This window comes from Saccoglossus kowalevskii, chromosome 20, assembly GCF_978046115.1.
Source record: "Saccoglossus kowalevskii chromosome 20, keSacKowa6.1, whole genome shotgun sequence".
NCBI lineage: Eukaryota > Metazoa > Hemichordata > Enteropneusta > Harrimaniidae > Saccoglossus > Saccoglossus kowalevskii.
Window position 1 is genome coordinate 21,229,312 of NC_140660.1, and position 12,571 is coordinate 21,241,882.

Consider the following 12,571-nt stretch of genomic DNA (forward strand, 5'->3'; position numbering starts at 1 on the left):
ACTCACTATCAATTAAACTACTGTCATAGATATAGTTGAATTTATCATAAAGAAAAGATTAGTAACGTTTTAACATATTCCGCTATCACAATTCAGTTTGGCTTTGCCACAATAGTCGTTACAATCGACTTAACAAACGCCGTCCATATGCATCTCTTAGCAACCTGCTGTTTATCATTGGTTGAGACTTCAACATGTAGGGGTAGCGGATTATTGACGCTAACTTTGGAATCGACATATAATTTCACGATGTGTTTTTTTATGATTTTTATGATTTGTTAGGATTACCTGAGGTTACCAAAAAAATGTTTGTTTTTTTTCATTTCAAACATCCATACAAAAAATCAATATTTTCGTCTGTTCCAGGCAATTTATGTAACTTAAATATTTTTTACATGTTACCCTGTCTGTTGACTGTATACACATACACACGTATATGGTAATTAATGTGTTTGCAATCCAGAAGTGTCTTGTAAAACGAATAGTGTGATGTGACGTCAACCAGCATACAATATGGAAAAGTGTACAATGGAAAGTGAGTTGTTGACTTTTGTCTCTTGGAGGTATGCCACACACACAAGAAATGCAACACAAAACAAGCTACGCAGAGTGCGATGACACTCTGAGAGCTGGTGGTGGCTGGTGATATGTCTCGTGTATAACCCTTGCATGACCACACATCCATCCATTCAATGTAAATGTGACTGAAACAAACCACCAGTTTAAATGTAAGAAGTGTTTATTGACGTTAAACAGTGTTTTTAAATCTTATTTGTCAACCAGCAGGGCCACCCTTTGTAAAACTTTAAATCCATTTGATAATTTGTGATTACGCATATGGAAGAGTGCTTTGATTGATGTTGAATTAATAATATTAATAAACTTCTACATTTGTATTGTTACAAACTGAGATTGCTAATTTCAATGGCAGCTACAAAAAGTTAAGGGGATAGACAACTATCCTTGCGGATCTCCATCTTTACATATAAATTATCAGTTGTGAACCCAAAGTCCTTGTCATAAGACATGGCCCCATTTTAGAACTTTCTCGTCCAACTAGGCCCCAAAATTCAAAACTCTGAATGATGATCGATAATTCAAGAAATCGAATTTTTTGTTAAAGTCTGGCGAAAGTAGCACACATTTTCATCACAAACAAAGCGTCAACCCTTATGAAAACACCGTTCACGAATGCATATTGACCGGGATGAAATACAGTATTTAATAGCCTATAGCTATAAAGTAGCCTTGTAGGGATATTGTCCTATTATTGACTTGTCTGAGTAGTTTTGTCAACTGTCGACTGTTCAGTCTGTGTGGTAGACCGCCAGGTGTCAAAGGTCAACACCTCGTCTCGATTTCATTGTATACCTATTTATATTGTATGCTGGTTAACGACACACCGCACTATGTGTTTCACGAGACTACGCTTGATTGTGTGCATATTAATCACCATGCATATGTGTATATCCACAGTCTATGGACAAGGTATTGTTTTGTTATCTGTTTTGAGAATCATTTGTTATAATTTTAGCACCAGCTTTTGTTCAGTGACAGTACTTTCTTATTTATTGATCACAGTGTACGCAGGTATTTATTTAAGAATAGACCACAAAACGTGACAATAATAGTTAAGTATGAAACGATTTTTTGTTTGGGTTGCTCGTACCACATAGCAAGTATGATATAGACCTGGATCCATGGGGTCTTAAGAGTGAGTATTATTTAAATTCTGTCGTCAGTTGTCTACTGCTGCTGTTTGTGAGGCAGCCAACAACATAACGTAAATATCACCCACTTTTAAAAAGCCGTTGATCCATGGCTAGGCATGACCGTGTTAATGGTAAGCACAATGAACATGTAATAATTCATCTGAATTATCCAGCATCATTTAAAACTGGTTTTAAAAAATCGAGATTTAGTATATGCCTGAAATGTGTAATACATAGCCATTATATATATATACATACAATTCATAAGAGTTGTTGCTGTGACAACTTGTCAAAAGTGTTAAAACATGACGTCAAAAAATGATGATTGCGACAGCCCATTATTTTTATTGCAGTCACCAACCTCAATAGTGTCTCAATCTAGTATTTCTAATTTTGTCAATTTGCTACATACTCATTAGCATAATGAATCTAAAATGATTTCAAATTAGCAATATTTATATATTGTGATTCACTAATCTATCACGTGATCACATTGACATCACCAGTAATAACATGACCAATAGGGAAGCAGCTAAATTTAGAAATCAAATAGTAACACATGTAAAAATCTGTTATACTTTTGTAATGTTGTGGATGAATGCAGCTCTTGTTTAGTCATGACACTCACCAAGCATGGTGAAAAATATTCGTTTCAACACACATTTTCTAGTACTTGTCGAAATAAATAAATACTATCGCTACTCACTATCAAATAATCTACACTGTGAATAATATAGTTGAATTATCATCAATAAAAGTTGGATAACGTTTTCACATATTCCACTATCACAATTCTAACAAATTTGGGGCTAATCTGCACTGGCTCGGAAGGTTGTAAATGATTAGCTAGTTTGAATTTGCATAACAATACTGACAATGAACGTGCATTCAACGCCACAAGTTTTTTTGTTTTTTTAGCCAATCAGAATTCATCTTCCAAGCCAGTGCAGATCAGCCGCAAATTTGCCCATATGTATCTCTAAGCAACCTGTATTGGTTTATCATTGGTTGAGACTATTTAACAAATATAGGAATAATACATTATTGAAGCTACATTCTAATTATGTGTATTTTTTCATTTCAAAATTCCGTTAAACAAACCAATATTTTCGCCTGTTTATGTAAAAAAATACCTTGTCTATTGCACACACATACACACGTGTATGGTAATTAATGTGTTTGCAATCCAGTTGTGTCTTGTAAAACATATAGTGCGATGTGACGTCAACCAGCATACAATGAGGTAAAGTGCACAATGGAAAGTGAGTTTCTGACCCTTGACCCTTGCAGGTATGCCACACACACGAAAAACCCAAAACAAGCTACGCAGAGTGGGATGACAGTCTGAAAGCTGGTGGTGGCTTGAATATGCCAATGGTTTTGTAAAAGTTTAAATCAATTTGATATTTTGTGATTTGTGATTTGTGATTACGCATATGGAAGAGTGATTTAATCGAGGCTGAATTAATAATACAAATAAACTTCTATATTTGTATTGTTACGAGCAGAGATTTCTAGTTTCAATTGCTGCTGCAAAAAGTCATGGGGATAGGGGGCCGGCCTGGCGAACCCATATCTCTACATATAAATTAGCAGTTGTGAACCCTTAGTCCATGTCACAAGACATGGCCCCATTATAGAACTTTCTCGCCCAGTTAATAGTTAACTAGACTCCGAAATTCAAAACCCTGAATGACGATCGATGATCCAAGGAATCGATTTACTTTGTAAAGTCTGGTGAGAGTAGCACGCATTTATTTTTGTTGAGAATACCACAATGCGTCAACCCCAATGAAACCACCATTCTACACATTTACCACGAATACACATTTTCCGGGATTAATATTTAATACAGTAGCCTTATAAGTAATCTTAACATCTACCTTAATCAGGAATATTGTCCCGATTAGTGAATTCCCCGATTTGTTTTGTCGACTGTTGAGTCTGTGCGGTAGACCACCAGGTGTTAAATGTCAGCACCTCGTCTCACTTTCATTGCACACCTATCCCCATTGTATGTGGGTTAACGTCGCATCGCACTATGTGTTTCAACAGGCAGCGCTTGATTGCAACAATAGTAATCACCATGCATGTATGTATATCCACTGTGAATGGACAAGGTATTGTTTTCATTGAGAATTATCTGTTTTGAGAATCATTTGTTGTAATGTTAGCACCAGCTCATGTACAGTGACAGTACTTCCTTATTTATTGATCACTGAATACGCAGTTATTTATTTAAGAATACACCACAAAACGTGACAATAATAGTTAAGTACGAGACGATTGTTTGTATGGGTTGCATATAACTATATAGATTGCTCGTACCATGTACCAAGTATGATTTAGACCTTGATCCATGACGTTTTACTAGTGGGTATTATTTAAATTCTGTCGTCGGTTGTCTACTGCTGCTGTTTGAGAGGCAGTCAACGACATAATGTAAATATCACCCACTTTTACAAAACCATTGATCTATGGCTAGGTATGATCGTGATAACGGTAAGCACGATGAATATGTAATAATTCATCGAGATCGAGATTTAGTATATGCCCGAAATGTTGCTGTGAAAACTTGTCAAATCTGTTAAAACACGACGTCACAAATTAATGATTACGACAGCGCATTGTTTATATTGCCGTCACCACCCCAGTAGTGTGACGCATTCTTCCTCATCTATTTTTTTCAATTTGCTAGCATGCTCATTAACATAAAGAATCTAAAATGATTTAAATTATCAGTGTTTATATATTGTGGTTCACTGATGAATCACGTGGAATCACAGTGAGATCACCAGTAACAACATGACGACTAGCGAAGCAGCTGGATTTAGAAATAGTTACTAGATAAATACATGGCTATGAAGGTCATGTGTCTTTGTCTTGTTCATGAAATAGAAATAACAAGGTATAAAATGACATTGAAAAATCTATACTCTTTGTATATGAATAATTTCTGATAAATTAAAGTACATGATATATCGGATATCAAATTCTAAAAAAAAGGCTTTAATAATTATATATAATTATTCCATTTGCACTAAAGTGAGTATTTTTCATGAGTATACATTTGATATTATGGGAAAAATTCATAAACGTAAATACAAAACACAGTCAGGATACTATTTGTATTCAAAACTTCATGAAAACACTTGATTATACTTACTTCAGGCTATTACCATATTACCATAATTTGTATCTTATAGTTGATGTGAGATTATCAGGAGGTCGGACACCATTCCAAGGAAGAGTAGAGATAAGAAGAGACAATGGTGAATGGGGATTGGTATGTGCTATGAATTCACAGACATGGGATTCGGTTGAAGCACAGGTTGTGTGTAAAGAATTAGGTAATATGATAAACTGAATATATATATGCAATACTGTTACATTATTTATTTATATATATAGTATATATTATTTATGTTATATAAACTTGTGAACCTGTTTTCATTATTTTCTATTATTATTATCAATCAAAAATTAATATGTATTCGATTTCAGGTTTTGTAGATGTAATGTGGACGTGGAGTAACAGTGAATATGGTGTCAGTAATTTACCAGTGAGTTTTTGTGATATCAGTTGTGACGTATCAGCCACGTCACTTAATGATTGTACAATATCTAGTACCGGGTCTTGTAATAATTGTCAAGATAATCAAGCTGGAGTTACCTGCTATTGTGAGTATTTTCAAATTGTAAATATTGCTTCTGGATCGTAAAAACATTTATTCGATTTGAGTTACGATTGGTTAAACTCAATGTCATATGTATTTGTGGTAGTAATTACTATAATACAGTAACTATGTGAACTACGATTTCCAACTAACCCAAATGGAGAGACCAATAATACTAATATATAGTTGATGATGTGAGGGAAGATGGCTGGAATCAGACTTAGCCTTTTACAGAATATTATATATCGTTTGTAAGATGTTTTTCCTCATTTGTTTCCAGAAGTTGAATGATATATTATTGTTTTGTATCGTATTAATGTACCCTGCAAACCTTAAGCGATATGCGAATTGCATATTCCTCCACATATTTAGTATATAAGTGTGTCATCGATCGATCCCGCCATTTACGATATCGACACTGTCACCCCCTACTGTAACCAAATAGCCTATTTTACTCAAAGTTTTTAACACATTTATGTTATAGCTTATATACACTTTTTGGCTGTAGTGGATAATGGTAACATTCTATTTTTTTAAATAGATGCAGAATTTGCATATTCATTCAGCAGGATTCCAACAAAATCGTTTTAAAATGAAAACAGACAAATCTTAATTTATATGAGTAAAGTAACGATATATGTGTAAATATATTTGCTTAATGCGCTAAAACAATATTATTCATAAACTGTAAAGTTACTGAAATTAAATTGATCACATACTATTACATTATAGTTCCAGGTTTTCTAGGTCGCTACAAAGAAGGAAATCCAAACAGAATATTCCAAACATCATCAAACATGTACACTCTTGGAAACTCCATTACCACAATTCAAGGATGCATCCAGACATGTAGAGATATCTCTAAACCAATAGCAGTACTTGCCAGTGAAGATGAATGTTACTGTGGTGATGACGACACTGATTACCAGCAATACGGTGAAGCTGTACCTGGGGAGACTATCAACGAATATGCATACTACGGTACCCAACAATGTAGTGGAGATAATGGTACTGAACCTTACATACAAGGATGTGGTGGTGAATACCAATTTGATGTCTATGATAGTAAGTTCATTTGCTTTTATTTTTTGTAAGATGAGCACACTGATGGAAACAAAATTAAATTTCCGACAAGAATAACAAATAGACATGTTGCTATTTGACTATCATCTCCTTAGTTTCGTTCTAGATTCCCCAGTTTCCTTTTCTTGTTAAAATTACAGTAAACAATGTACATTACACAAACGTATACTAACAATACAACCAAGTTGAAATTGAGATGCCATACATATCTCACAGAATACACAATTTCAAAATCTTTAATTATCAACTATATCTGTGAGTTATCACTATCTATTATTCAAATTGGAGCATTAGAAAATCACATTTTCCTGCGAAAACATTGAACAGTTATAAACTGAACTGATGGGTATTTAATATTTGTCTCCCGATGTACTGATTATTCATAGAAACACAGCCAATATTAATAAGTGTAACATCGGGAGGGAAAATCTTTATATACCCCGAATGTTACAGTTAATAAATGTATTATCATCTCAAAATCGGGAGGGTACCTGTACATCAGAATGTCTATAGTTTCTGCGGCAAGGACTGCAGACGTGACGTCCAACTATTTGGCACAATAGTCGAGACAATATCACTATACAAGATATTTATCCTACTAGTATTTTCAATGTGTCTCGGTTGTCAAATATTCATATACTGCCTCAAATTCGACCTGGCTGCGTTTTTTTACATGTTCACTTTAAGATCGATTGAAGATGATGCGACATTGTGGTTTTCAGCATCTTTATTTACAATATTGTTTCGACTATTGCAGTAATCGAGTTTACCGAACCTGTCCGTATTTGGACTTTCATCTTTTTGCACGTGGAGAACAGTACATTGGTAATAGTGATTATAGCGACGCATATCTGCATACACTATTCACTGTTTAGCATCTTGGTCTTGGTGGTGTTTGGAATAAATAACTCAAAGATTTCGAACACTGTCTCAAAATATAGAACTGGTCAAGTTTCGACTTCACTGTTTACTTAATAATTCGATGACAGTTCTTATGCTGTGATTGCATTGTCATTTGTGTCGTTTTAGATATTTTTATTATAGGACTTTTTTAAGGATTGGATATGTTACTTTCACTTTTCCGAAGATTAGTGTCAGTTTATTCCGAAATTACTCAAATAAATTATTTCACTAATGATTTATCAATCCCATTTATTAAACAAAGAGATCTTAAACTTCCAGATTGCATATACAAGTTTAATTCAGACCACCCACTGACAAATTATAAATAGTGTTTAAAGCGCAAATCAAGGAGTCTGCATAATTTAGTGGTTTGACCTACATCATTAACATAACCCAACTCTTGAGACATAATTTATATAAAAAAATCGGTTTAGAAATCAATTTTTAAAGATAATTGTTAATGGTACAATTGAAACAAAGTTATAAGTTGCGTATCTGTTGACGACAAGTGGAGTGTCAACATTGACAGCTTATTAATATTGATACATTGACAGCTACCATTGGTGCATGTGGAGGACAGTACACTGGTAACACTGGTTATATATATTCCCCAAACTTTCCTGGCAACTATTCAGATGACCAAAATTGTATATGGACGATTACAGTTGAAGACAACCATATAATTCAGCTTAGTATATTGATGTATAAGATAAGTATTGGTGATCATCTGGATATAAGAGATGGTGATGACGTAACGGCACCAAAGATTACATGGAACAGCATGACAGTGTACAGTACTGGAAATATATTGTGGTTACAATTTTATTCAAATTCAGATATGAACACAGATTTGGGATTTGCGTTGACATACCAAGGTAAATCAGTGTTAGTTGTGTTGCTTCCTAATAATTCATTTTATATCAAATAATCAGTCAGGTTAGGTCAAACTGACTTACTACAGGTAAAATGTATCCTCGTACTACCTGTCGCCTAGCCCTGTTGTCCAAGCGACTGAGCAGTAGGCAACTCACCAACCCGCACGGTTCAACCCCACAACATAATGAAGCTGTTGGGGAGGCCACACACCAGCAGTGGCGTACAAAACTGAGATGATGATTGATGATTGATATTGATATTGATATTGATATTGATGATGATGATGATGATGATGATGATGATGATGATGATGATGATGATGATGATGATGATGATGATGATGATGATGATGATGATGATGATGATGATGATGATGATGATGATGATGATTCCATGGATGGTATCCAGAAGCGAGGGAGCAATGATGAAGAACAGATGAAAGCAAACATTATGAACTTATAAACTTGTGGTGGTCTGTTCAATTACAATCGCTCATATTTGTATTTGTTAGTGTCATCGTTTATTTGCAAACCGTGTATTACTCGGAGTTTGTGTTTTGGCATATGTTTGGCTTTCAAAGCGTTCTCTAATACCGTAGGTTAGAGATGCGTTCGATTGTTGCTCGCATAGAAATTGCAAAATCGTTAGATCTTTATCACATATCAACGTGACAAGATATAAAGTTGAATATCATAAACTTATTAATAAATTGTTTACATCGAAGTTCGTGTAATACGATGTAAGAACTGCTAAGAGTATTGACTGGAGTTGGAAGACCCCAATAAGAATTTACATAACCTTTACAGGTATTGTAATAGGGGGATTTATAACCCGACGCTCAATTTGATGATGATAGTAATTCACTTTAAATTTTGAATCCATATTATGACGGGTATATATAAGAAGATATACAAATATCGTGTAATAACATGCTGATGGTAATGTAATTGCGATTTGCTCACACTATTTGCGGTGTGATACTCTGAGACATCTCTACTTACCGTTTTTTTCTATCTTGGTATTGTGTATTTTAGCTCTACCTCAGTGCAGTAAACCACAGCCAGTGTATTCACATGTGAAAACGACACCGTCTACACTTCTTGATCATTTCAATCCTGGAGACATCATTACATTTGAATGTGAAACTGGTTATATATTGAATGGAGTAAGTGTTATAACATGTCAAGATGATGGACAGTGGGATAGTGATGTACCTACATGTACAGGTGAGATGATAAATATAACATAACATTTAGATGTACAACTGGTTACATATTGAACAGAGTAAGTGTTATAACATGTCAAGATGATGGACAGTGGAATAGTATAGTACCTACATGTACAGGTGAGATGATAAATATAGCATTACATTTGAATGTGAAACTGGTTATATATTGAATGGAGTAAGTGTTATAACATGTCAAGATGATGGACAGTGGAATAGTAGTGTACCTACATGTACAGGTGAGATGATAAATATAGCATTACATTTAGATGTACAACTGGTTATATATTGAATGGAGTAAGTGTTATAACATGTCAAGATGACGGACAGTGGAATAGTAGTGTACCTTCATGTACAGGTGAGATGATATGATGAACACTACAACATATGCATTTCTATGCTTATAAAACAACAGCTAGAGTTACATAGTAATTTGAGTCCATGTTCGTTTCTTCATATAACTTGGTTATTTATAATGATTATTTCAATTGTCAAATGGAAATATTTACCAACGAACAATTTGTTCGGTTAGGTTGTGCTATGTTATTTGCCTGTACTACTTTTCAGTCAGTGTGATTTTTGTCCAGGGTAAATGGTACATCATTTGTTGAACGGGGACTACAGCGAATACTAACCTAAAACCATTTTCGCAATCATCTTCATAAAAAACTTCAGATCATATTTTAGGCTTTGTTTGAACAGCGGTACATTGTTTGGGAACCTTGGCACATACAAAAATCACAATTCTTCATTTCATCAAATTGCACAAACTACTAATTGTTTACAATAACTTTAAAATAACAGTATTTAATTGGAAAACAACCAGAATCACACAGGCGATCCCTTTAGCCCTTTGATTAATTTTAGTAGTGAGTTTCTGAATTATGCCTTGAAAAAGTATCATGAGACTTTCTCTACTAGTTTATCAGAGGGCGTACACTAAGACAATGTTTATGGAATTACTGAGATAAAGTTGTTCTTTTTTCAACTTGATTTGATATACAGCATTGAAAACATTAGCGTACGTTTTATCAATGAATATTGGTTGAATTCTGTGTTGTGTAAATTTAGGATTTGTTCCATGAAGGTGTATAAAGGGAAGATTGTAGTTGTGGATGTCAAGTATTAGGTAAGACAAATGATAATTTCGATAGTGTAAACTTGACTGTAACTTCTTTGTATTTTCAGTTATGTCTTGTGGTGATCCACCATCATTTCCAAATGCCTACCATACGAATATTGAATATATCTTTCCAAATACTGTATATTATTATTGCAATACTGGTTACTATCCCAGTGGTGGTGGAACACCACATAAACAATGTCTGGATTCTGGTAAATGGTCAGTTGGAATTGAACCACAATGTACAGGTTGGTTTAATTTTAACTATGTATGAATCGGAATTGATTTTTATTGTTTTATGTAGTCCATATATTATGCAAATTATTAGATAATTTCAGATAACATGCAGTTGACAATTGCGATAATTCCTCACTATACATGCATAATATTTTTTTACATAAATGTACATTATTTTACATATATGAAGTTACTGCAAGTATTTTATCCCTGGTCACGTGTTGAACAAGAATGACCTTCCATTACGTTCGCAGTGTTCTTAGCTGTGACCAAACACGACTCATGTTTTCTGTTTTAAATGTTGCCTTTGATAATAATTAGTTTTGATCTTCACATATTTCAGTTACTATTTACCCAAAGTATATAGTGTCCAATGATTTCCTCTAGGATTTATATTTTTATGTATATTAGAAAATATTCATATTGTCTATAAAAATGTTTACTGCATTTCAGGTATAACCAGTATATCTACGTCCAGTACAAAAACTCCTGATAGATCTGAGAAAACTCAAACGACTCGACAAAACGTACTCAGTGATGAACCCACTGGTAAGACGATATCCTTACTCCTCTCATTTCGCAATTTTCAGCTTTTATGAAAACTATTTACTGGTATATCGCATGTATTTTGTTGTTGACAAAGTAAACATGGAAACAATGTGTTCATTGTTTTGTATGTAACTTACATGGAAATAAATAACATTCTAATGATTTTTCTGTATAATCTTAGGTACTGGGGATACACTAAAGTATAGTTCGACAACAAGTAAGGGCTGCACAGTTATTTGTGATTCTACATTAAAACCAAGCGTATCGTCAAATGGAAATGAGGAGAAGATAAAACAATGCAATCAGAAAGGTAAAACGACTATCAAATCTAAACGAGAGATTTACATACATACAATGTGTTTATGGTATACTTGTATGTCTTTATGCCAGTATGTGTTAAATCCGGACATCGACCCACATGGCTGTTGACGATTACACTGTAAAGATAACTGGTTACACCCAAGGGAATACACCTCAGTACATTACAGATAGTTTATTCATCTAAACGGTCAGCTGAGGTCGCGCTACGCGTGGCAGAGTAAACATGCAATCAGCTAATGCCTGCAATCGTTGCATTATAACGTGATTACCAGGAATGTGTCTCAAAAAAAATAAAGAATTGTATTTATAAAATTCCTGTATTATGTGTTTATTACGTCTATCATAAACATGCAAATTGTTTATCTTACTGGAATGTCATGTGATTCAAACGTGCATACGTGATGTGATTATGATAACAATATGACGTGGCATTGGTGGACCATTTGAAATCATAGGGCTGGCTTGAAGATTTGAAATCAATTCCAAGATAGACACACAGAGAGAAAAAATACATGCATGGTGTTGCAGAAAAATGTACAGACGGTCACACTCTTTTAGCCTCCCCCTAAATCCAAACGTTTGACCGCTTACACTTATTCTACAATACCATATCTAAAATATTGCAGGTGTTAATCTGGGTGTGTATGTAGGCTTTCATCGTCTTGCAGCAATATTTTACTGCCTATGACGTAGCAACTGATAGCGGGAATAAGGGGGAAATGTCAGATGCGCAGAAGACAATGACAACGTTAGTCAATTACGTAAACGCGCGTAAGTGAATATGAAGAATTGAACGGAAGTTTTCACAACAGTAGTATGTTCAGCGCTACGTCGATGACCTTGTCAACATAAAATAGTTGTTTAC

General features: G+C 34.3%; 1 protein-coding gene across 1 annotated transcript; it reads left to right on the forward strand.

The window, feature by feature from the left end:
* The first annotated feature begins 1,386 nt into the window (after positions 1 to 1,386).
* LOC146730125 (scavenger receptor cysteine-rich domain-containing protein DMBT1-like) lies at positions 1,387 to 12,004 on the forward strand. Its single transcript, XM_085494438.1, has 9 exons — positions 1,387 to 1,488; positions 4,919 to 5,062; positions 5,217 to 5,393; positions 6,122 to 6,454; positions 7,930 to 8,250; positions 9,286 to 9,477; positions 10,665 to 10,847; positions 11,290 to 11,385; positions 11,567 to 12,004. The coding sequence occupies exons 1-9, from the start codon at positions 1,410 to 1,412 to the stop codon at positions 11,812 to 11,814; spliced, it is 1,773 nt and encodes a 590-aa protein (XP_085350564.1). The 5' UTR covers positions 1,387 to 1,409; the 3' UTR covers positions 11,815 to 12,004.
* The last annotated feature ends 567 nt before the right edge of the window (positions 12,005 to 12,571 follow it).